Source organism: Typopeltis vanoorti, chromosome 7, assembly GCF_054136105.1.
Source record: "Typopeltis vanoorti isolate ZY-2024b chromosome 7, IOZ_Tvanoo_1.0, whole genome shotgun sequence".
NCBI lineage: Eukaryota > Metazoa > Arthropoda > Arachnida > Uropygi > Thelyphonidae > Typopeltis > Typopeltis vanoorti.
In genome coordinates, this window is record NC_143555.1 from 71,199,951 (window position 1) to 71,224,609 (window position 24,659).

The 24,659-nt window shown below is 36.8% G+C and overlaps 1 protein-coding gene across 4 annotated transcripts in view; it reads left to right on the top strand.

Annotated features, from left to right (window-relative positions):
• LOC150104769 (rho guanine nucleotide exchange factor 17-like) overlaps positions 1-24,659 on the top strand; it is a 678,990-nt gene that overhangs the window by 619,382 nt on the left and 34,949 nt on the right. The window contains exons 23-24 of one of the 4 annotated variants that reach the window (XR_016548548.1): positions 2,305-2,444; positions 18,280-18,319. Coding sequence is in view for 2 of the 4 variants with exons in the window: in XM_090395338.1 (XP_090251464.1) it covers positions 18,280-18,560 (281 nt within the window). In the remaining 2 variants the exon portion in view is untranslated. Of the gene's footprint in view, positions 1-2,304; positions 2,445-18,279; positions 19,069-24,659 lie in introns of those variants that run through there. The other 3 variants (XR_016548547.1, XM_090395338.1, XM_090395339.1) reach the window with 3 other exon arrangements.

Here is a 24,659-nt window from a genome sequence, read left to right on the forward strand (position 1 = left end):
ATTAATCTGAACAGTCACATTTTAAAGAAAAATTTTAATTTCTCAAGAAAATAGGTACAAAAATTAAACTACAACATTACCTAATAATTTATATGTGCTCTTCTGTTCCTAATAAGTTCATTAATTTGCTTAGGCATGGAATCTACCAACAGTAGAACACATTTTTCTTATTTCTGCATCTCGAAACCATACTTCTATAATGGATTGTATTCAGTTATCCTTTGTATCACAATTTAATTTTTCAAGTCTCTTTTTCACTATGGCCCACAAATTTTCTATTGGGTTAATTGTCAGGAGAGTCACCTAGTCACTGAAGCAATTGGATGTTATGATTTTTTTAGGAATTCTTTCACAAGTGTGGCATGGAGTGAGATCCTGGTGGAAGATGATTTCTTTTCTTTCTGGATCTGTGAGACCACTCTTTTCTGATAATTCAATACTACTATATTGATCACTTTTCATCATATCATCAACAAGCTCAAGTGATCCTGGACCATCATGTGTAAAACTACTGTAGAACATCTTTCACTGGGTGATTTGTGAACATAGGATACTCGCTCTCCTCAGACAAAGAACTGGCTCTCATCTGAGAATATCACCTCTTTCTGCTTCTCAACAGCCCAATCTTTGTACACTTTTGCCCACTGAAGCCTCTTTTTTCTGCATAGCCCTCGTCAGTAGTTGTTTCTTTTTTGGTCTGTTGCTTCCAACAATCTTCAAAGGACTGGAATGTCAGAAACATTAATCCCACTAGCTACCCTCTATTTAAGTCAACAGCAGACAATCTTGGATTCACTTTGCTTTTCTTAACTAGTGAACGATCTTGAGTAAGTGCAGTTTTCCTTTTTTTACCCACATTTTCCTTTTCTGTCAGGGGGAAAAAGATACCTGTCTCCTCTTTAAAATCACAAAAATAGTACCCAAACTAACACCACACCAATTAGCAGTTTCTCTTTGAGTCATGGATGTGTTCTGAGAAAGTACATTTTTTTGAATGCTTTCTTGAAGATGTATCCATATCCATTTTATAGTTGCATAAAATGAAAAAAACACTGCAAATATCAAACTTACTTACACTATTAAAATAATATATATATATATACAGGGTGTTCGGGATAAATTTGACAGTTTCGTAAGGAAAAAGAAAATCTTCTTTGTATCTATTAAATTTAATGAATTGACAAAAAAACATTACAGGCAGAGTTAATTACAATACTATCAACAAGATTTACTCAAAATAACCACCATTAGCATCGATCACAGCTTCAATTCTGCTTCGGAACCTCGAACAAGCTGATGCTACAGTCTCCCTGGGAAGGGCCGCAAAAACTGTTTTAATTTTATCCATTAACTGGGCTTTTGTATTACTGGAAGTGCGATTGGTGTCTTTTTCAACTGCGCCCCATACAAAATAATCCATGGGGTTAAGGTCTGGGGAGTTTGGAGGCCAAACATTTGGACTGGTGAAGTCGTAGAAATTTTCAGACAACCATTTTTGACTTTTCCCAGAGGTGTGGCAAGGGGCCGAATCCTGCTGCCATACATACGGCCTACCATTGGCTACCCTTGTTATCCAGGGCTTGACTACAGTTAGCAACTCCACGAACAAAGCCCGAATTCCAATGCCAGGGTTCTTCAACACCTGTTCCTGCAGATTTGCGAGGAATTCTGCTGTACGAACGCAATCAGATCGTCTGCTAGGGATCTTTCTTCTTGCTACATCCTCGTAGTCACCATTGCAAGTCTCTAGTTCATGCCTGATTGTTTTTACTGTATTCAGGGAGCATTGGGCAGCAGTCGTAATATCCTTATTTTGATGGCGGGCACGAATCATCATGATACAAGTTATTCTCTTCCATGATTCAGGTGGGTTCCAGCTATCCATCCTTTCTGACATCTTGTATATGAATGAAGAAGGGTCCAAACTTTTAAATGAAGAGAAGTGTGTGTTAATACATGTAACTTACGGAAAAATATAATTAATTATAAATATGTCAAATTTATCCCGAACACCCTGTATATATATATATATATAAAAGGTGAGTTAGCTGGACTCATACAGAGGTAGTGGGTTTTTTCACCAAAAACTCAGGTTTTTCATCCCCAAGAACAGGCAAACCGGCCCATGAACACACATCTACAAGCATAGGACTAATCACCTTATCCTCAATACAGTCACGGTTAAATGTAGAAAAATCTTTGACACCACAAGGTTATAAAATTCTTTGTAAAAGAAGATTTTAATTCCAAAAGAAATTCATTCGAAGTTCATAAAAGTTTACTCTTCTCCTTTGTTTTCGACAGTTAAGAAATGACCTGCCGAGTTTAAATGTGACCGTACCAGCCTTGAAGATGATCCACATGAAGGATGACCAAAAAGTGAAATAACACCAGAAATCATCGATCAAGTGCATGATATGGTATTGGATGACCAGCGAGTCAAAGTACGTGAAATTGCTGAGATTATAGGCATTTCAAAAGAATGTGTAGGATACATTTTAGATGAAGAATTGCAAATAATAATGCTTTGCGCAAGATGGGTGCTGTCCTTGCTCACAGCAGGACGGCACCCATCAAAAACGCACTTGCATGAAAATCTCTGAACAGTGCTTGGAGCGTTTTAACAAGAATAAAACTGATTTTGTGCATTGATTTTATTACTATCGATGAGACTTAGATTCACCATTACACACCCAAATCCGAACAATAGTCAAAACAGTGGACGGAAGCCAGTTGTTCAGCCAAAGAAGACAAACTCGGTTCCATCAGCAGGAAAGGTCACGGCATCGGTGTTTTGGGATGCTAAAGGCATTTGGTTTATTAATTGTCTTGAAAAGGGGAAAACAATAACCAAGGAATATTATTCCGAACTTTTTCCCAAACTAGACGAAAAAAAATGTGAGAAAAGACCCGGTTTGCAGAAGAAAATAATCATCTTTCACCAGGACAATGCACCTGCTCACAAAGGTGTTTTGGCAATTGGAAAATTAAGGGATCTGCACTATGAATTGTTGGAACATCCACCCTATTCCCCAGATTTGGGACTCTCTGACTTCTCTTTCTTCCCAAAACTAAAACTCTTCCTTGCTGGTCAGCGTTTTTCTATGAATCAAGAGGCAATTGCAGCTGTAGAGGAGGTATTTTGCAGATTTTACTGAGAACCACTACAGGGATGGAATAATGGCACTGGAATAAATGTATTAGTCTTAAGGGAGATTATTTATGTTGAAAAATAAAAATAATGTTGACATTATAAATTCGTTTTTTTTTTCATTGTTAGGCTGAGAACTTTTCAGACCACTCTCGTATACTATTATTACAGGTATCTCCACGGAGTCAGTAGACTCATCGAGGGAGACCCACACTATCAAAACAATATCCATCATATCTGTTCATGTGTAGAGGCTTAAGTGCTGTGAGGACATCATGTTGGAGGCTTAATGGATTTTTTACAACACTCAAAAAGAATTAAAATAGAATTTAATACTTCCTATATTTCGTTCTAGTCACTAGGACATCTATGGGGGATTACAAAAACAATTAATGTAACATGCATACAAAATCTTACAATACTAAGCCCAACCACGTGAGTGACACTAAAGTCCTATCTAGGTGGAGTGCCTTCTAAGGGCGGTAGTAGGTGGCCTGGAATGTAAGGTGGGACCTCTGGTGATGAGTGTTTCCCAAATCTTCGGAAGCTTAATGCACCCGTATTTATTAAGATTTGGTTGGTTTCTGAAAGCTGCTGCTGCTGCTTCTAAGAAAAGTCTCTCTTTCTTGAATTTGCTGTGGTGGAGCATGGTGGTTTTCTTCCATGATACTCTGTGGGTGGTGTCCAAAACATGGTCAGCCAGGCCTGAATGGCCATAGTTATGTTTACATATGTAAGACTTGTGTTCCTCCAGGCGGATGGATGCCGATCTGCCTGTCTGTCCAAAGTATGCCAGCTTACAGGAACAGGGTATTTTGTAAACTGCAGGCAGAGAGAGAGAGGAGGGAGCTGATCTTTTGTAGAACGGATAAGGGTAGCAAGTTTGCGGTAGGGCTTATATGCTGTGTGTAGGTTGTACTTTTTTAGTATCTTGGCTATTTTATCAGATGTGCCACAGATGTAGGGTATGGTGATGGCATTTTTAAAATCTTGTTGACAAGAAAGACGGGGAATGGGGGAGGAACTGATTATTTTTTTTTGATACTGTGTTCGCTGTAGCCATTGGAGAGGAAAGTGTTGTGTATGTGGTTAAGCTCAGTAGTAAGGGCGGCTCCACTGGAACAAAGATTGTGGGCTCTCTTAGTAAGAGTTTTGATGATGCCATATTGTTGTGAGGGGTAGTGGTGGTGGGAGAGTTTGTGAATGTATCTGCCTGTGTGTGTGGGTTTTCTGTATACAGTGAAGGCAAGTGTATCATTAGGCAGGCGTGTGACTAAGGTGTCTAGGAAGGGTAAACAATTGTTCTTTTCCTTTTCCATAGTAAACTGGATTCTTGGATGTAGGCTATTAAGATGACTGAGAAAGGAGTCTAATGTGTCTGGGCCATGAGGCCAAATAGAGAACACATCATCTACATATCTTAGCTAGATAGAAGGTTTGAATGGGGCTGAGTCTATGGCTCGTTTTTCGAAATCTTCCATATAGAAATTGGCAAGGGGGGGTGAGAGGGAGGAACTCATGGCAGTTCCCTCTATCTGCTTGTAGATTTTGTTCTTCCAAGAGAAATACCCAGAGTTAATGGCAAAGGAAAAGAGATCAAAGATGTCAGAGGGAAAAACGTTTTCTAAGCCAGTTAAGGGAATATTGGTAAACAAAGATGAGATATCAAAGCTTACTAATATGTCTGCATTATTCAAGTTTAAATTTTCTGTGAGGGCTTTAAAATGGGTCGAGTTTTTTATATAGGAAGTGGACCTTCCGGTTAGGGGGGTCAGAGAGTTGGCCAGCTGTTTAGACAGTCTGTAGCAAGGTGCATTGGTGGCATCTACTATAGGTCTGAGTGGGGAATTGGGTTTGTGGATTTTTGGTAAACCGTATATTGGGGGGGGGGGGGGGGGCAAAAAGGTTTAAGTTTTTTCGTGACATCAGGGAGCTAGGAGGTTACTTTTTAAAGTAAGATTTTTAATTTCTTAACCTGTGTTTTTGTGGAGTCGTGTTCTAGCGGGATGTAGGTAGCGCGATCGCAGAGGATAATGTTCATTTTACGATTGTATTCACTGGTATTAAGAACAACTGTGGCATTACCCTTATCCACAGCAAATTCAAGAAAGAGAGACTTTTCTTAGAAGCAGCAGCAACTCTCAGAAACCAACCAAATCTTAATAAATACGGTTGCATTAAGCTTCCAAAGATTTGGGAAACACTCATCACCAGAGGTCCCACCTTACATTCCAGGCTGCCTACTACCGCCCTTAGAGGGTGTTCCACCTAGATAGGACTTTAATGTCACCCACGTGGTTGGGCTTAGTATTGTAAGATTTGTGTGTGCTTGTTACATTAATTGTTTTTGTAATCCCCGTAGATGTTCTAGTGACTAGGACAAAATATAGGAAGTATTAAATTCTATTTTAATTCTTTTTGAGTGTTGTAAAAAATCCATTAAGCCTCCAACATGACATCATATCTGTTCTTGAATTCATTTACAGACGAAGAACTCACAACTGAGTCAGGCAATGCATTCCCCCTCATTCACCACACTCCAGGCTAAAACCCTCATTCTCACGACCTTTTCCTTAATTTCCAGGGATGACCTCTTGTTTTTCCATCACTATCAACAAAGCTGAAACATTACCCCTGCATGACCGATTGCTTCCATTTGGATTGATTTGGAGCTAGGTGTTTTAAGTAAGTGTTGTTCACCAAAAGAAAAGGAGCATAATCAAAAAAAAAAAAAAGTAGGGCTTTTAGCAAGGATGCAGGTCAGCATGTGCATTTGTATATGTGTTTAAGACACTCCATTGAGGCAAGTGAATGTGAGAATGGGAAAGATCAAAGAATGCAAAGAACCAAGAAACTACATAAAAATTTGTAGTTTCCCAAGTCTCAAATCTCAATGAGGATAGTCATTAAAAGATATGTGAGTACCTGCAATCCCAAGGAAAAATTACAGTTCATATGTATACTAATGTCATCATCATCAAATTCCTGACATGTACCCTCAAGGGGTGTACAAGATATGATAGTACCACATGAAAAATTCACATCATTACTAACTTCCTATCTACAATTTTCCTCCAAAGCAGTCTGTTACTTGTCAAGACTCCACCATTATCAGATCTTATATTTCTATCGTCTAAGGCACTTTGTCCCATATCAATCCATCTATATCTTGGTCTTCTTCTGGGTCGTTTTCCTGCCAACCTGGCAGAGAACACTTGCTTTGCTAAGCTTTCCTCACCCATTCTGTTTAAGTGACCATACCACCTGAGATTAGCTCTGCTAACGCATTCTTGGATTCTGACAATGTCAAGTTCTTTCCTAATATCCTCGTTTTTAATATGATATTGCCATTGATGCCTCTAATCTTTCTCAGGACTCTCATATCTACAGTCTCTAGTCTTTGGTCAAGTGTTTTACTTCTGACCCAGCTCTCAGATCCATAAGTTAAAACTGGTTTGAACACTGTCTTGTATACAGCTAATTTAGTGTTCCGACTAATTTCTCTCTTATTCCATATGAAATTATTCAATTGACTTCCTACCATACCAGATTTGTTGATTCTGTTGTCTATTTCCATATTTAATTTACCATCTTCACTAAAAATCATGCCTAAATAGCTGAAATGTTTTACTTGTTCCACAGGTTCTCCGTTCAAAACGCAGTTGACATTTTCAACGATTCTACCTATTTTCATTGTCTTTGTTGTAATAGATATGGTATGAAGGTCAGCAATAAAAAGACAGTTATTCAATTTAGAGAATCTTGCACACTTGTAGCGGATTTATTTAGAAGTATAACATCATCCACATAAAGCAAAGAGCTGACATTGACATCTCCAATTCTGATATCATGTTTAATACTACTTTCCTTCATAATGTGATCCATACAGATCAGGGTTTCTCAAACTGTGTTCCGCGAGAAGTTCTGGAATTCGTCATTTTAGTTTTCTAAGCATTTTTCATGAATAAATATTTTATAGTAAAAAATATTCTAAGGAGAATAATATTTGTGAATATGTCGAAAAGCTCAGACCCAGAACAGAATAGCATCTGTGTATATTGTTAATTTTCACACATCGAAACCTTTCAACATTTGGGAAAAGAAATGCCACTGTTTATGACAGGTCATAAAAATTGCCTGCAAGTCCATTACAGCAATTGGTGTCATATCCTCTGTTCTGAAAACTGAAGGAAATGACAACTGTGTAGCAAATGTCAGTGACCTAGCAGCATATTTTTAAACATAGAAATATTCATGAATTATCGTTAATTTTCACACATTGAAATCTTTCAACAATCGGGAAAGAGAATACCGCCGTTTATGACCGATCATAAAAATTGCCTGCAAGCCGATTACAACAATGGGCGCCGTGTTCTCATAACTGAACGAAATACGATCTGCATTGCAAATGTCAGTGACCAATCAGTAAGGAAGTATAAAGAAAATTTTTCCACTGATATTGAAGATCAAGATAGTCTGTATCCGGTTTTCAAATCTAGTAATACTGAATACTTGCTTCGCAAGTTCGTATTGCAGTGTGTAAGTGCTTGATCTGAAACCGGAGTGCCGTGATTTTTTTAAAGGTAATAGGAATACAGAGTTAAAATCTAATATGAATAAGAGACAATGGACTTTGTTTAATTTTGGTATTAAGAAATCTCTTATTGAAGGTGTTTGTGACGGAACAGATAGTGAGTCATCCACCTCAAGCCTACAAAGATCTCTAGGATGTACAATAAGAGGGGAAAACTTTCAGCACACAGGAGAAAAAGTCTGCATTCACTTGTAAGTACTTATAATATTATAAATATATTTGGTGATCAGAATGAGATATGTCAATGAAAATCAGCATAAATTAATTTAATGATGTTTGTCTGAAGAAACTACGACATACTACAAGATTTCATTAGTCCAGTGATTGATAACTAATTTAATTGTAATTTATATTTGTCAACATGCCACACTGTATACATAAGTGTACTAATACTCTATGATTAGGCCATAATTAATTATTAATACTTATGTTAATGTATGAACTTTAAAACATTTTGGAAAGGTATTTATGAGTAAATTTGTTGGGACCGGGCCCTCGGAAAAAAAAATCAGCTAACGCCTTTTTATTCCCGTATATAGGGAGTAGGCGAGGCAGCTTTTAAAAAAGGAATTCTTCTTACTCTTTTAACTAATTTTATAATTAATATCTGATTTATTTTGAACTGTTTAATTTTTGTTACTGAACATTTTATCTAATCATTCTTATTACAATTGCTTTTACATTATTTGATACGGTTTAGTACTTTTCTTACAAGTATTGTTATAATTCATATTTATTTTTGTGTGTTGCAGTCTTTTTTTACTATTTTGCATTATTCATTTACTTTTATATTATTCGACATTTCTTATTTATAATCTTATTGTTTTTCATACTAAAGTTACCTTTGCAACACAATTCTATTTGTTTTTATTATAGCTCTGACAAATATTGGAATTTGAATATTATTGAAAAAATACCCATGGATTCTTGTTTAAAGATAGGAACTTTAACACAAGGAGGAGCAATTATTTCTGCTGACACATCTATCTACTCGTATGATTGGAGAAGATATGGAATTGCAAACTGTGGTTTCTTCAAAAGCTAATATTAAAGAACAAGAGTCATGGAAGTACGATGAAAGTTATTTAAATTATGGATTTACGTGTATTGGCAATGCACATGCTCCTGATGCAATGTGTTTTATGTAATAAAATACTAGTAAACAGTTCTTTGGCTCTAGCTAAACTTCGTAGGCACTTCGAAATGAAGCACACTGATTACAAAGGAAAAGATATACAATTTTTTAAGAGACGACGTGACTCACTAGAAAAATGTAAACTTCAAATGGCTACAATTGCTACAACTGAAAATGCAACAGAGGCATCTTTTCGTGTGAGTTACTGCATTGCACTTCATGATGAAGCTCATACGATTGGTGAGACGCTCATTAAGCCTTGTGTGAAAGACACTGTATCATGCATGTTAAAGCAGGTTGCTAAAAAAAATAGATGCAGTACAATTATCAAATGATAATTGTACTGCATCTATTTTGACAAATGACAAATGATACTGTTTCACGCCGCATCAAAGATCTTTCTGCTGACATAGAAAAAGAGCTAATTCATCGACTTAGACTTTGCAGTGAATATTCATTGCAAATGGATGAATCTACAGATGTCGCAGGATTCGCTGTGTTACTAGTGTTTGTTCGTTACATATTTGATAAAAGTACTGAAGAAGATTTACTCATGTGCAAATATCTACAAGAAAAAACCTGGAGAAGATATATTCAACCGTATTAATAATTATATTACAAAACAGGAAATCAGTTGGGAGAAGTGTATTGATATTTGTACAAATGGTGCTCAAGCAATGGTAGGAAAGATGAAAGGAGTTGTAACACATATCCTGCAAAGTAGCTACAAGAGCCACCAAAAGTCATTGTGTTTTGCATAGACAAGCACTAGTAACAAAAAGAATTCCTACATATTTAAAAACTATTTTGGATGAAGCCGTAAAAATGATCAACTGTAAAATCTCCACCACTTCAATCCAGATTATTTAATTTGTGCGATGAAATGGGTAGTGCACATAATGCACTTTTATTACGTTCTGAAGTGAGATGGCTATCAGTCTTGGGCGCGGGCAGTAGGGTTTTTTTCCGCCAGTTTATCTGGCGTTTTTCATCCCGCAAGCAGGCAAACCGGCCCCATGAACATACGCTATTACAGTCAAAATATATCCCCCCCCAGCGGCAGGCTAGGCGACAAGTCGGTTGGGAGTGGTACTAACAAGAAGTTGCATCTAAGTAACATGCGGACCCTGCATAGGAAGCGGGAATAGCGTGTAGTGAAAGAAGAAGAAGAAGTGAGATGGCTATCCAGAGGAAAAGCATTATTGAGGCATTTTGAACTTTGTAGTGAATTAATGGTTTCTTGATGTCACATAGTTTAGGACAAAATTTTATTGAATTATTAAGAAATTCTTCATGGTTGATGAGTCTTGCATATCTGGCAGATATTTTTACAAAGTGCAATGAAATTAATTTATCATTACAAGGAGAGAATATTACAATTTTTAATACAAGAGATAAAATTGCATCTTTTGATAGGAAGTTGCAATTCTGGATTTCTACAGTTGAACAGAATAATTTTGATTGTTTTCTCACCTTGCATGAATTTTTAACTGAAATAAATTCTAAGGTAAATGAAAAAGTATCTAATGTAATTTTAGAACACTTGCATGGCTTGCAATCAACCCTTTTGCAATATTTTCCAAAATCCAGTGAGGACAATTCCTGGGTTCAGAATCCATTTACAGTGACAGCTAAGCCAGCAGGCTTCAGTGCAAGTGATTATGAAAATGTAATTGACTTAATTAGTGACTCTGATTTAAAACAAAAATACAAGGAACTGCCAATAAATGATTTCTGGACAAATTTAACAGAGAGTACCCCAGCGCGTTAAAACTATCTATTCTTGTTTTACTTCATTTTTGAAACTTTTACAACGACATATTTATGCGAGACAGGATTTTCATATTATGCTGCAATCAAATCAAAGTCCAGGAACAGACTCGACGCTACACCAAATATGAAAATTCAACTTTCTAATATTGTGCCTGATATCAAAAGAATTTGTAATTCAAAGACCCAAAAACATCGGAGTCATTAAGAACTTAATTTGCAATATACGTGTTTTACTATTTTATTGTGTTTTGTTTTTACTAATTATCATTTGACAATAAATGATTGTTTTTTCTTAATGCTTAGATTTACTCATTTATTTTATTTATATTTACTTACCCTACAAAACCAGCACACTGGAGAAAAAGTCTGCATTCACTCGTAAGTGCTTATAATAATATTATAAATTTTTGGTGATCAGAATGGGATATGTCAATGAAAATCAGCACAAATTAATTTAATGATGGATTAATATGTTTAATTAAGTATTAATTAATAATTATTTAAATAAACAATTAACAATAAAATAAGCTAAATTACCAATTAATTATTAATTAATATATTACAAAATAATCAAGGTGTTCCGTGAGCATTTCAGGATTTGTGAAGTGTTCCGTCGTAGAAAAAGTTTGAGAAACCCTGATATAGATAACGAATAACAGAGGGGATAATGTACATCCTTGTCTCACCCCAGATTTAACATTAAACCATCTTCCTGTACCTCCTTCAATTCTAACTGCTGACTTGCAACTTAAATAAAGACTATGTATTGCTTGATATAATGATCCACTGACACCATATAACTGTAGCATATTGAATAGCTTCTCTCTTGGCACCTTGTCATATGCCTTTTCCAGATCGACAACACTTAAATACAGATCTTTGTTATATTTCCATGCTTTCTCAGCTATTTGTCATAAAGTGAAGGTCTGATCCTGACAGTCTCTATTTGGCCTGAATCCAGCTTGTTCTTCACCAAGCTTTTTTTTTTCCACAATTCTTCTCAACCGTTTCTCAAGTATACTGGCATAAATCTTGCCTAGAACACTCAGTAGGAAAATAACTCTGTAATTCTCACATTCAGTTTTATTTCCCTTTTCATATATATGGGTACTATTAGAGCTCTACTCCAATCATCAGGAATTCGTCCCGCTGTCCAGGCCTTCTGAACTATGCAGTGCAGCCACTGTAAGACTCTTATACCACCATACTTCAGCATTTCTGGTTGAATATCATCTACTCCTGCTGCCTTTCCACATTTCAAACCTTCGATGGCTTTTTCTACTTCAAGTATGGATATGTATTCCTGACTGTAAGGCCTGTTGAGTGTTTTTTACTACTGTGCCATCACTGTTTGTTTCATTTAGCAATTTTTCGAAATAATTACTCCATACTTCAAGGATATCTTTTTCTCCTGTTTTCATGTCACCTTTATCATCTCTAACTCGTTTTACAGCACTCTTTCCTCCATTTCTAAGCTTCTTCAACAACCTCCAGAATATCTTACCACCTTCTTGATATTTATTTTCTATGTTCTTGCCAAAGTCCTCCCATGACTTTTGTTTAGCTAGTTTTACAGAGTGTTTAGCTTTCTTACATTTGTCTCTGTATTCTTTAGGAGCATAAGCTGACTTATTTGCCAATAACTTTTGATATGCTTTCTTCTTTTCCTTCACTGCCTCTTTAACTTCCTGTGTCCACCATGGAATTCTGATTTTTCTATCCTTGCAGACAACCTGGCTGAATCAATCAGGGTTTTCTTCAAGGTTTGCCACTGAATCTCCAAGCTATGGTTCTTGTTCTCAAACTCTTTCATTTTTTCTTCAATAATTTTTGTGTATTTTAGTCTGCAGTTGATATCTGAGAGCTGCTCAACTTTTATTCGCTTTAAGACTTTCTTACATGTCATTCTTTTCAGTATGAAATTAAATTTTATTCTGCTCAAGACTAAACAGTGATCACTTCCAATTTCAAATCCTCTGTACACTCTGGTGTCCTGCAGGGAGAAAACATCACTATCAACAATAACATAGTCAATGAGACTTTTTCCTTGCCTCTTCTCTCCATGTGAATTTGTGCATATTTTTATGTTGGAACATGGTGTTAGTAATAACCAGTCCATGTCCTGAGCAGAAATGCAACAGGTATTTGCCATTATTATTAGCTTTGCTCTTTTCTCCAAATTTTCCCAAAATATTTTTGAATGTCTGACGATCATTTCCTACCCTGCTATTTATATCCCCAACAAGGACCAACTTTTCCTTTTTCATTGTTCAGTAGCTTTCTCTAGAGCAGGCATGGGCAACCTTTCCTAGTTCGGGGGCCAAATTATCATTCCGTCTCCGAGTCAAGGGCCGGACCAAATTATTAAATAAAATAAATTAATATTAAATTAATTAAAACAAGTTGCTACTTCATATTTCATTTATTTATAATACAATGCTTTGGTATAAAGCTCTACATAAATTTTATAATATAATGAACGACATAATTTAATGTGAAGATTGGCCTTGGACTTCAACTATGAGACTATCAATATTGACGTTAATATTACTTAAGGATAATAGCATAAAATTTTATAAAATTTATAAAAATCCGTCAAAGCAATGTTGTTAATTTGTGATTTTAGCACTAAATCCCCGTGAAGCTCAATAAGTTCCATCTGTAAGTTTTCTGGCACATTATTTACATCAGCATCCATCAGACGAGCAAATATAGAGAATGTGGAGTCTTTGTTTTTGAAGTAGGCAAACCTTGTATCAAATTGCTCTATTAGTGCCTTCAGTTCATCTCCATAATAATTATAAGGGATATTTTTATGATTTGCTAGAGTAGGAAAATTATAACAATTTTTAGCTCTTTTCTGACTTTCCAACAATCTTAGTTTATTACAAAAAGCTTTGACATCTCCATGCAGTTCATGAACCAATTGTCCTTGTTTTTGCAATTTAAGATTCGTTTAGGTATCTGGTGACATCTACAAGGAATGCTAAATCACACACCCACTCATCATCATTTACTTGGTTAATTGTGTTTCCTTTTATGTCCATAAAATCTGCAATGACTTGTCTCAGATCATAAAATTGTTTTAACATTTTAACTTTACTCAACCACCTTACTTCACAATAATAAGACATGTTTTCATAATCTGAAAATAGGTCTGCCAAATACTCCTTAAATTGGTGGTGATTAAGTGCACGTGACTTAATAAAGTTAATACTGGCTACTACAACTTCCATAACATTTGTGAATTTAATTGATTTTGCACACAGATTTTGTTGGTGGATAATACAGTGAAACTTTGTTACATTTTCCAGATGGATCTGTAGTTCTATTGCTCATTTTCATGAACTATTCCAATAAATCCCTTCTGTAAAGACTTTTAATGGGATTATATTGATCAAGTGCATATAATAAACATCTATGTTATACCAACTAAGACCATTGGCATCTTCAGGGTACATAACTGATGTAAGGCACTAAAAAGTAAAAAACTGTTACAAACTATAATAAACCAATTCCAATTATATTAAACAAAGAACAGCGCACATACAATACATGGATAGAGCATGCATGATATGACTTGTTGTTATTTAGGAACGTTCTATAGTTGGCACTATAATTCAGTTCTGGCGAGTTGAAGGATCTGATAAGGGTCTTCCGGATCACGGGCAAGATTAGTCCTTGGTTCCTGTTAAGGTTTTGTATACAGTGGGCAACTGTTGTGGCCTCCTTAAAAATTCGGGAGCGGAAGTTCTGCATGTAAGGAATTGTGCTTCTATCGCACTCTATGGTATGGTTCATTCTTGAGAAATGAAAAGCTAACCCCGATTTTTCTTCTCTGTTATTATTGACGTCACCTATGTGTTCTTTTTGCCTAATTTCAAGGATCCTTGAAGTTTGGCGATGTAATTCAAGCCCACGAGCAGGGTATGTTATAAACTCCTGCATATTTGGAGAAAGGATGGTTATCTTTTGGAGATCTTAAGAATTGTCTAATCATTTCTGTGGGTTTAAAGGCCATTCTTATTTTATGTGGTCTAAGGAGTCTAGCAATCTTATTGGAAACTGTCCCTAAGTATGGAATGACGATGGTAGAAATATAATGTATATCGTCTTGTTGTCTTTGTCGGGGTTCAGAGAAAAGTATCTTGTGGACGAGTCTTCGACGAATTCCATTCATGGTAAGGTTGGTGGATATCAGGGATAGTTCTTCCTGGGGCTCTTGTTGATCTGTTGTAAGGAGAGAGGCACGGTTCTTCAACATGTGTACAATACTAAGTTTCTGAGAAATGTGGTGGCAGGAAGTGAAATGTAAATAATGTCCTGTATTTCCGAATGGTTGATACCACCATTCGGAAGCTTCTTAATTAAAGTGTCCAGAAATGATAATTGGTTATCTTTTTCAAGTTCTAGAGTGAATTTGATTGTGTGGTGTAGAAAGTTGATTTTGTTAAGAAAGTCGAACAGGTCCTTTTTTTGTGTGGTTCCAAACGATAAAGATATCATCAGCGTATCTTCACCATACTGTGGGTTTAGGGTCTGTTTGAGTTAAGATTTTACTTTCAAAATCCTCCATAAAGAGATCAGCACAAGATGGAGAGGGGGGGGGGGCTACCCATTGCAAGGCCAGTCAATTGCTGATATATGGTTTTATTCCATAAGAAAAAGTTCGATGTTAAACAATGACAGAACAGAGAAGTAATGTCTTGTGGGAGCAAACTTCCTAAAATGTTGATGACTTCCTCCACAGGTATATTAGTGAATAGAGATGTAACATCCAGGCTGGCTCGAAGACTCGTCCACAAGATACTTTTCTCTGAACCCTGACGAAGACAACAAGATGATATACATTATATTTCTACCATCGTCATTCCATACTTAGTGACAGTTTCCAATAAGATTGCTAGACTCCTTAGACCACATAAAATAAGAGTGGTGGCCTTTAAACCCACAGAAACGATTAGATGATTCTTAAGATCTCCAAAAGATAGCCATATATGCTGGAGTTTATAACATACCCTGCTCGTGCAGCTTGAAGTACATCGGCCAAACTTCAAGGAGCCTTGAAATTAGGCAAAAAGAACACATAGGTGACGTCAGTAATAACAGAGAAGAAAAATTGGGATTAGCTTTTCATTTCTCAAGAACGAACCATACCATAGAGTGGGATAGAAGCACAATTCCTTACATGGAGGACTTCCACTCCTGAATTTTTAAGGAGGCCACAACAGTTGCCCACTGTATACAAAACCTTAACAGGAACCAAGGACTAATCTTACCCGTGATCTGGAAGACCCTTATCAGATCCTTCAACTCGCCAGAACTGAATTATAGTGCGAACTATAGAACGTTCCTAAATAACAACAAGTCATATCATGCACGCTCTATGCATGTATTGTATGCGCTCTGTTCTTTGTTTAATATAATTGGAATTGGTTGATTATAGTTTGTAACAGTTTTTTACTTTTTAGTGCCTTACATCAGTTATGTACCCTGAAGATGCCAACAGCCTTAGTTGGTGAAAACTAGTTGGTAAAGCATAGTTGTTTATTATATGTACTTGATCAATATAATCCTATTAAAAGTCTTTCCAGAGCTTTTTGGTCAAGAAAATTAAACGTTTTTTTACAAATCCCTTCTGTGCACCATTGCAGGGGCTCCATCAGTACAAATGCCAGATAGTGAACTCCATTTAAGCCCAAATCTCTCAAAGACTGTGTTGACTGTTTCAAATATATCTTCACCTGTCGTTGTTCCTTTTAACAGCCGAAGCGCCAATAATTCTTCTGACATTTTGAAATCCGCATCAACTCCTCAAATAAATATTGCTAGTTATGCTGTATAGGAGGCATCAGTGCTGTCATCCAAAGCAATTGAAAATGTTTCCAATCTAGCAATCTTCTCTTTTCAACTTTTTTTTGATATCATCAGCCATAATTTTTAACCATCGGACAACAAGTACGTCTTGACAAACGAATATTCTCGAAGTCTTTTTTTCTTTTCAGGACATATTATACTTGCAACATCCAGCAGATATTCTTTGATAAATTCTCCTTCACCAAATGACTTGGAATGCTTAGCGATTTTTTTGCTTACCACAATGCTGTGGTGCTGCGTTCTTTGCTGCTGGGTATCCAAGTTCTTCTTCAACTTCTGTATTTCATCTTTTTGTAGTTGTCCATCAATTTTTGGGTGGTCCGCATGTCCAGAAGTAAAATGTCTTTTAGTTGTATTCTTTGTTGACGGATACGGATTCGTTGCACAGCAATCCTCTGTCCAGTTGTCTTGAAATTGACGATTCTCTGCATCTGCTTTTCTTTTTTTTGCAATAGCCCCTGACGTCTCAAATTTATAAGCGATATTCAGAACTGTCAAACAAAACTGTCTTCTACACCACAGGCACTGAACAAAGCACAACACCAATGCAAGTACTGAACTGACACGTAACACGTTCACACACACACCGCTAATCAAAGTGAGAAAGAGACCCTTGGTTGGAGAAAAACATAGTGTGTTTTGTGCAAGTTATATGACATCAGCTTAATGTGAGTTAGTGGAACACACCATGTTTTCTCCCAACATGAATCAAACAAACTTCGCTGAAATAGATTAGAGCCGGATCAAAAGAAGTAGAGGGCCAGATCCAGGCCAGGGGGTTGCCCATATGTGCTCTAGAGCCTCAAAAAATTCCTCTACTTCTACCTTAGTAGAGCCTTCTGTGGGACCATAGGCACAAATAAGTCTCATTGTCCAGTTCCCAATTCTGATATTTGCCCACATCACTCTACTTGAGATTGCCTGCCATTCAAGAAGATTAGCCTCGTATTTAGTGTTGAATACTATGGCTACTCCTTCTTTTCCTTGATTTTCATTGCGTGAATATAGCATTTTGTATTCATTGCTCAGAAAGATCTCACCAGTTTTTGTCTTTTTTGTTTCAGTCACCCCTATTATGTCGATCTGGTACTTATCTAATTCCTCAGCTAGCTCCATTTCTTTGCCATTCAGGCTTCTTATGTTGATAGTACCGATCTTTAACTCTGGTGATGTTGAGTTGGGATGTGTGTTCAGATTTATTCCAGTAGCTGACCTTTCGCTGTCCGCCCTGGTTCCCTGGCGAAAACAACGGGGCCCTTGTTTAACTGGGCGATGCCCCAGCCGGTGAAATTTTGTCATGTTGTACCATCATTTTTTATTTTGGCTTAACCAATAAGAATACAATATGGTTGGCTAAATCCCAAATTGCCAGCCCATCCTCGTTCGTTCAGTATCCAGGTAGATACCCAACAGGGTGCACCACGAGAAGGTGACGATTGGACATTAGGTCAGAAGCCTTGGTCGGTTCTCCGCATTCCTTTAAAGGCTATGTGGAGGTCTCCTCTCAGTTATACAGCTTTGCCCCTTATGCACCCCGTATACTAATGTTATGGCATTAATTATTTTGCCTTAGTCCCAACTAGTTTCGTATCTATCTCAGTGTTTTTATTTATATCTGAGAAACATTAAGCTGTGTCATTATTATCCTACAAAAGCTGATTTTAAAAATGATAACTGAATAGCTACAGTTATTTATAATACATATGCAATATATAAGCTATTTATAATTCACATTTTTTTTTATTACAGGTATTCCTCATGGTCACACAGGCCATGTGCGGTTCTTAACATGTGTAGAGATGACTCCTGGTGCCTCTATGGATGCTTCTGGTGTGACAAAATATATTCACCGGTCATTGCGCTGCAAGGAAAGCTTAGCTGGTCGCAGAGCATCGACTACTGCTGCATCTGGTTGTAAACTTCTGGTAATTAGTGGAGGAGATGGATATGAAGACTTTCGTAACACTGGACTTAGTGAAGCTGCAGGAAGAGATGACAGTACTAATCACCTTCTTCTTTGGCAAGTGTGATATTCCACTTTACTGCGATAAAATCAAGTCAACGACCAGTCAGCTCTGTGATAAGGGTGCTCTTTCCAGCTGACTTCATGATCTCTGTGGAAGTCCTGAAAGCCACAATTTGTACAGTTTTATTTATTTCTTCCATGGCAATGCCTGAACATCCAGGTTGTATATATCCGGTGCCTGTGTACAGAACTTCAATATGTATCTGGACAATTTCTCTGCGTGAAGCCTGATGTACATATTCAGAGACCTTACTAAATGCAATCTTCAACTAAGAACAGCAATTCTTTCTATTTTATTTATTGTATTAATTTTAAGGACAACATATCTGGTTAACTTTATGACCCAAATGACAAAAATCAACATGAAGCAGATATCCATAGGGTAAGTTTTTTTAAGTGATGGTATGGTAACTTATTTTTTCCAGTTAACCATATCTTACCACAAGCATATGCTAATAGTAGAAATGTGGGGAGCAGTATGCCACTTTCATATTCAGTTCAATTATATCCAACTCGAGACTAAAGAAAGAAAGAAGTTCAGACTACATGAAGTGTTAAAATTATCAAGATTGACACTTGTATTGCAAATTTGAGTTTTATAAAAAATAATCTCCCTAGTCAAACTAAAGAGCTTAATTGTATGTTTAATAATCAATTTCATTATAGTATAGATTTATTTTCACACCCCATAAATCCTAACCATTTCTAAAAGTTAAATAATACATAGATTTGATTAAAATAATGAAATTTATATATTGTTTGATTGAATTTATAATCTCCTCAAAGTAATTTCTATTTTTTAGTTAATACATTGAGAGAATCCCTTGGAAAATAGTTAAGAATTATTTAATTTGTATTCTGGAAATAAGTCCTACACCACTAGTATAAAATTTATAATTTTAACTTTGAACAGCAGTTAAAATGCAATACGTATATACAAATCGGTGCAAACTGATGACAATTTGGTACTTAAAACATTTTTTGAAATGCATTGTAGTAGCGTTTCTTCTTCTTCCTTCTTGGCAGTAAATAAAGTAAACTCTTAGAATCATGGAACCAGCATGGATAGTAAGAAGCTGGTTATTGGAACAAAGGCATCATTAATGCAGAGGATTAGTGAACTCTCAATCAGGGAAAGTTGTAGAAGTTTTTTTTTCGCTGGTAATTAAGTAAATTACAGTAGACAAGAAATTATCTTAAACAAGTAGAAAGGCTTATAATGTGTTGGCAGTTCATGTCAATTTATTTGATGGTATTAATTCATAACACAGAATAATAAGAAAATAATATTTATTTAACTTATTTGCTGATATTTTGCTGGTATTATATCCAGTATCTGCCTGGTTGTCCAAGTGGTTAGCATATCCACTCTACAGCCAAAAGGCTGTAAGTTCGAATCCCGCCGTGGGCATGGATGTCTGTGGAAATTCTAGTGGTGGGCGGTAGATGCCGTTGGTGTAGTTGCGGTTCATTGTAATTGGTGGAGACTGAGAGTTGTAGAGTAGGTGCCCTCCCTTGATGAGTCATTGGACTCCGTGGAGGTTTAATGTAATAATAATCTTCAGAGCACAAAAACAGTTTGTCATAATACATGCACAGCAACAATTTGGTTAACAGTCGGACCAGTTTAAAAAATTGTAACAGACACAAAAGAAACTAAAGTCCTAATAGGTGTCATTTATTATTGAATAAAGAGAGAGAGGAAAAAAATAAAACAACAACAACATATTTATTTGATCTTAAAATGACCATCTCCTAGTTTTATGGTAAATTGATACAGCGATACTTGTTATGGTTTAGATGTTTTAAAGCTGCTGCTAATTCCAAAAACCATCTATGTGACTTATAATGACTTCTGTGTAGCACTTTTGTTTTCTTCCATTTGATCTTGTGTGAAGGGATATCCGAGGCATGGATTACTAGTCTTGACTTGCCATAACAATAGTGCTAAATGCATTTTTTATGCTCTCAAGGTGGATATCAACAACACTTCCTGTCTGTCGACCGATGCCAGGTACAGGTCATAGCATCGGTGTTTTGGGATGCTAAAGGCATTTTGTTTATTAATTATCTTGAAAAGGGTAAAACAATAACCAGGGAATATTACTCTGATCTTTTAATCAGACTAGACGAACCAGGCACTTCATACACTCCTGGATGTGATAAAGATGAGAGTTGCTAATTGATATGGTTTAAATTTGGTGCAGAGCTGATATTCATTATGCACTGTAGATATTGTTTTCGATGTGCCCTGAATGAATGGGATGGTAGCAATTTTGCTGCAGTCTTGCATATTAGGCAGTGGGGCTTTCTGGTGATCATTTAGTATTTTGTCTATTCTTTGGGGATTATATGTGATGCAAGTGAGTGAGATCAAGTAAGAGCATTGTCACTGGAACGAATAGCTCTGGCTCTGTGAGTTACTGTTTTTAGGATATGTACTGTTGAGCTGGATGTGATAAAGAATGTGTGATTGTTGTGCAAATATCTCCATGTACATGTAGGCTTTTCTATAAAGAGAAAAAGACAATGAACCATCAGAAAGGCACGCGACCAGTGTATCTAGAAAGTGCAGACAGTCAGTTTCCTGTTTCTTTGTGAAATGGATTTTAGGATGTTGGCTATTTAAATGCACTAGAAAGGTATCTAATGTGTCTGTACCATGTGGCTAAATAGCAAAGGTATCATCAACATAGTACAGCCAAGCCACTGGTTTGAGAGTGGTTGTATTCAGTGCTTGGTTTTGTAAGTGTTCTACGTAGAAATTGGCTAGGGGGGGGGGGTAGAAAGGGAGGAGCCTGTAGCTCTTTCATCTATCTTTTATATATCTTCCCTTTCCATGCAAAGGGCAACTAAGGACAAACTCTGCACTCCTGGACTTAATAAAGGGGAGAGTTTGTCATGGCAAACTGTGACTAGCAGACCATGCCTTATATATCCCTTCACATAGGATCAAATAAATAGAAAAACACAAAAGTCAGAGAGAGAGATTGTTTTTTGGAATCAGCAGCAGCTTTAAAACATTCTCCAAACCTCAACAAGTATGGCTGTATCAGTTTACAAAAAATTCAGGAGATAGTTGTCTCCCGGTCTAAAGATCAAATTAATACTTTTTTTTTCTTTTTTTTTTTTTTTTCTCTCCTCTCTATTTCTTATCCAACAATAGATGGCACCATTTAGGACTTTATTTTCTTGTGTTGTCTGTTACAATTTTTTAAGCTGGTCCTACTGTTAACCAAATTGTTGCTGTTCATGTATTATGACAAAGTGATTTTATGCTCTGAGGATGCTGGATATAATACCAGCAAATCTGTTAAATAAATATTCATTTTCTTGTTATTCTGTGTTGTGAATTAATACTGTCAGATAAACTGACAAGAAATGATCTTGTTTTAATCTTATGCCTAGGCATAAGCATGATTTGCATGTGAAGTATCTTCACAATGAGGCTAGGCTATTGACTTCACATCAATTATCTTTGTACTGTAGCAGCATACACATCCAAAAGGAAGTATGCTTGGCATTATTAATACTGAGGCCACTGATGTGAAGTCAGTAGCATCTATATACCAGTAAGTTGTGAAAATACTTCATGTGTGAATGTCTGCTTATGCTTTAGTGTAGGATATATACAAGAATATAATTTCCTTGATTTCCAAGTTAAAAAAAAAAAAAAACTTTTCAAAACTAATAATCTGTGTGAGAATCAAATCTCCTGTGTACAGGAGATTTGAAACAGGAATTACAAAGTGTAATTATTCAGAGCAGACTGAAAATAATTATCATACTTAGTTACTTAAATAAAAAGAGCCAATAGGCTTCATTTCGGCGATATAAACATTATTAAAATTAAGGGGATATTAAATCCCACATTGTTTTAAAACGAATAAGAAACTCAAAGATTGGAATCAGAGAGTTTCATGCCGAATATAGTAAACTATAAAGTGTCGGCGATTACTAGCGTGAGCTAATGCAAGTAGTCGCAGTACATAGTACAATCTCGGGCAACTCGTAGCAAAGGTGGTAAAGTTCTGATCGCTGTTCTTGGTATTTTCCATAATGTAAAAACAGATTTCTTAGGAAATGTATGCTGTTATTACATTATGGTGGGAGGTCACTACCCAGACTGGTTTCAGCCTTTATTGAGGCTTCATCAGTGAGTAGCTAGACCAAATTAATACCAAAGAGTATAGCGAAAAAAACTTATATACTCTGCTATACGAGTTGTCAAAAAGGTGCACCCATTAAGTTACTTAAATATAAAGAGCCAGTAGGCTTCATTTCGGTGATATAAACATTATTTAAATTAAAGGGATATTAAATCCCACATTGTTTTAAAACCGAATAAGAAACTCAAAGATTGGAATCAGAGAGTTTCATGCTGAATATAGTATAGTAAACTATAAAGTATCGGCGATTACTAGCGTGAGCTAATGCAAGTAGTCCTAATACGTAGTACAATCTCGGGCAACAGCTGAAACAAACGTCAATGGGAAAAGTTTAGTAAGAATACAGAATATATATAAATATCATGAGTTTGCTGAAAAATGACTGGCTGTCAGATAAGTGATAATGTCAGATGAAAGAGTACATGGGGGGTGCAGTAACAACCCAAAGGAAGGAAGTCACTAGCAGTGTACTGCAAGTGTAGGTTCTGCGGTCATTATTGTTTAACTTGTATATTAATGATAGTGGAATGGATTTAACTGGAGATGCAAAACTGAAGAGAGAGAGAGGTGAGAAATCAGGTAGATGTTTTGGCCTTATTAGAGGACTTGAATAGATTGTGTGAGTGGGCATATGTTGCAAAGTGTAAGGTTCTAAAATTTGGAAAGCAACAATGGGATGTAAACTATTGTTTACATCCTATTGTTGAACCACCCTGTGTGCGTGTGTGTGTGTGTGTGTGTGTACGTGCGTACACAGGGTGGTTCAAAATTCCACATACAAACTTTGAGGGGAGGTAGAGAACATCAAAATCAACCATATTCACATAGGAAAGCATGACCGGAAATGCCACCAGAAAGTGATAGGTGGCACTGTTCGCCAGCGCTCCAGGTGAGCAGTTGGGGCTTCCTCATTCAAGCTTTCAATGTCGTTTTATGAACGCTGAGATGGCAGACATGCACCTTGTTTACGGGTTAGCTGATGGTAATGGACGAGCCACTGTACGAATGTATCGCAAAAGGTACCCAAACAGACGTGTACCACATCACCAAATGTTTGCGCATTTGCATCAGAATTTATGTGACTATGGATCATTCAGCAGGGTTTTTTCCGCCAGTTTATCTGGCGTTTTTCATCCCGCAAGCTGGCAAACCAGCCCTGTGAACACACAGGGATACAGCCAGGAATACTTCTTGGCATAGGGGTGACCATTCTATCCTCATATTTCGGTTACGAAATCCAAGCATGCTTGGAGGGTTGTGGGCCTTAAAGGCCTGTTAAAGCCATTGAGATAGATGGATTCAGAGATTGCAGGCATGATAGTGGGCAACCACAATCGACGCAAAATCCTGCCATGGAAGAGGAGGTGTTGCGTGCAATGGACTATAATCCAGAGACAAGCACACATGCTGTTGCCTATGTTATAGGAGTATCTCGATCCAGTGTATTGCACATTTTGCACTCTGAGTTCTTACATCCATTTCATCTGCAACAGGTCCAGTTACTGATGGCCAAAGATTATCCTCGACTTGTGGAATTCGCACAGTGGTTTCTGCAGTAAAGTGCCGTAAACCTGGATTTTCCAACATGTTTTGTTCACGGATAAAGCTTCATTTACCCGTGAAGGGGTCTTCAATCACCACAATGCACATGTGTAGGCCCATGAGAACCCACATGGTGTGCGATCACATGCTGCACAACAGTGCTTTGCAATTAATGTATGGGCAAGGTATCGTCGCTGATTGTTTAGTCAGCCAATACCTGTTACAACCCCAACTAAACTCCCAGAGATATCAGACCTTTCTGGAAGAGGTTCTGCTGGATTTACTGAACAATGTTCCAATGACTGTGCGTCGGCAGATGTGGTCCCAACATGTCTGGGCTCCAGTCCATTTTGGCATTTCTATGAGTCATTATTTGGACAGTTCCTTGGGGG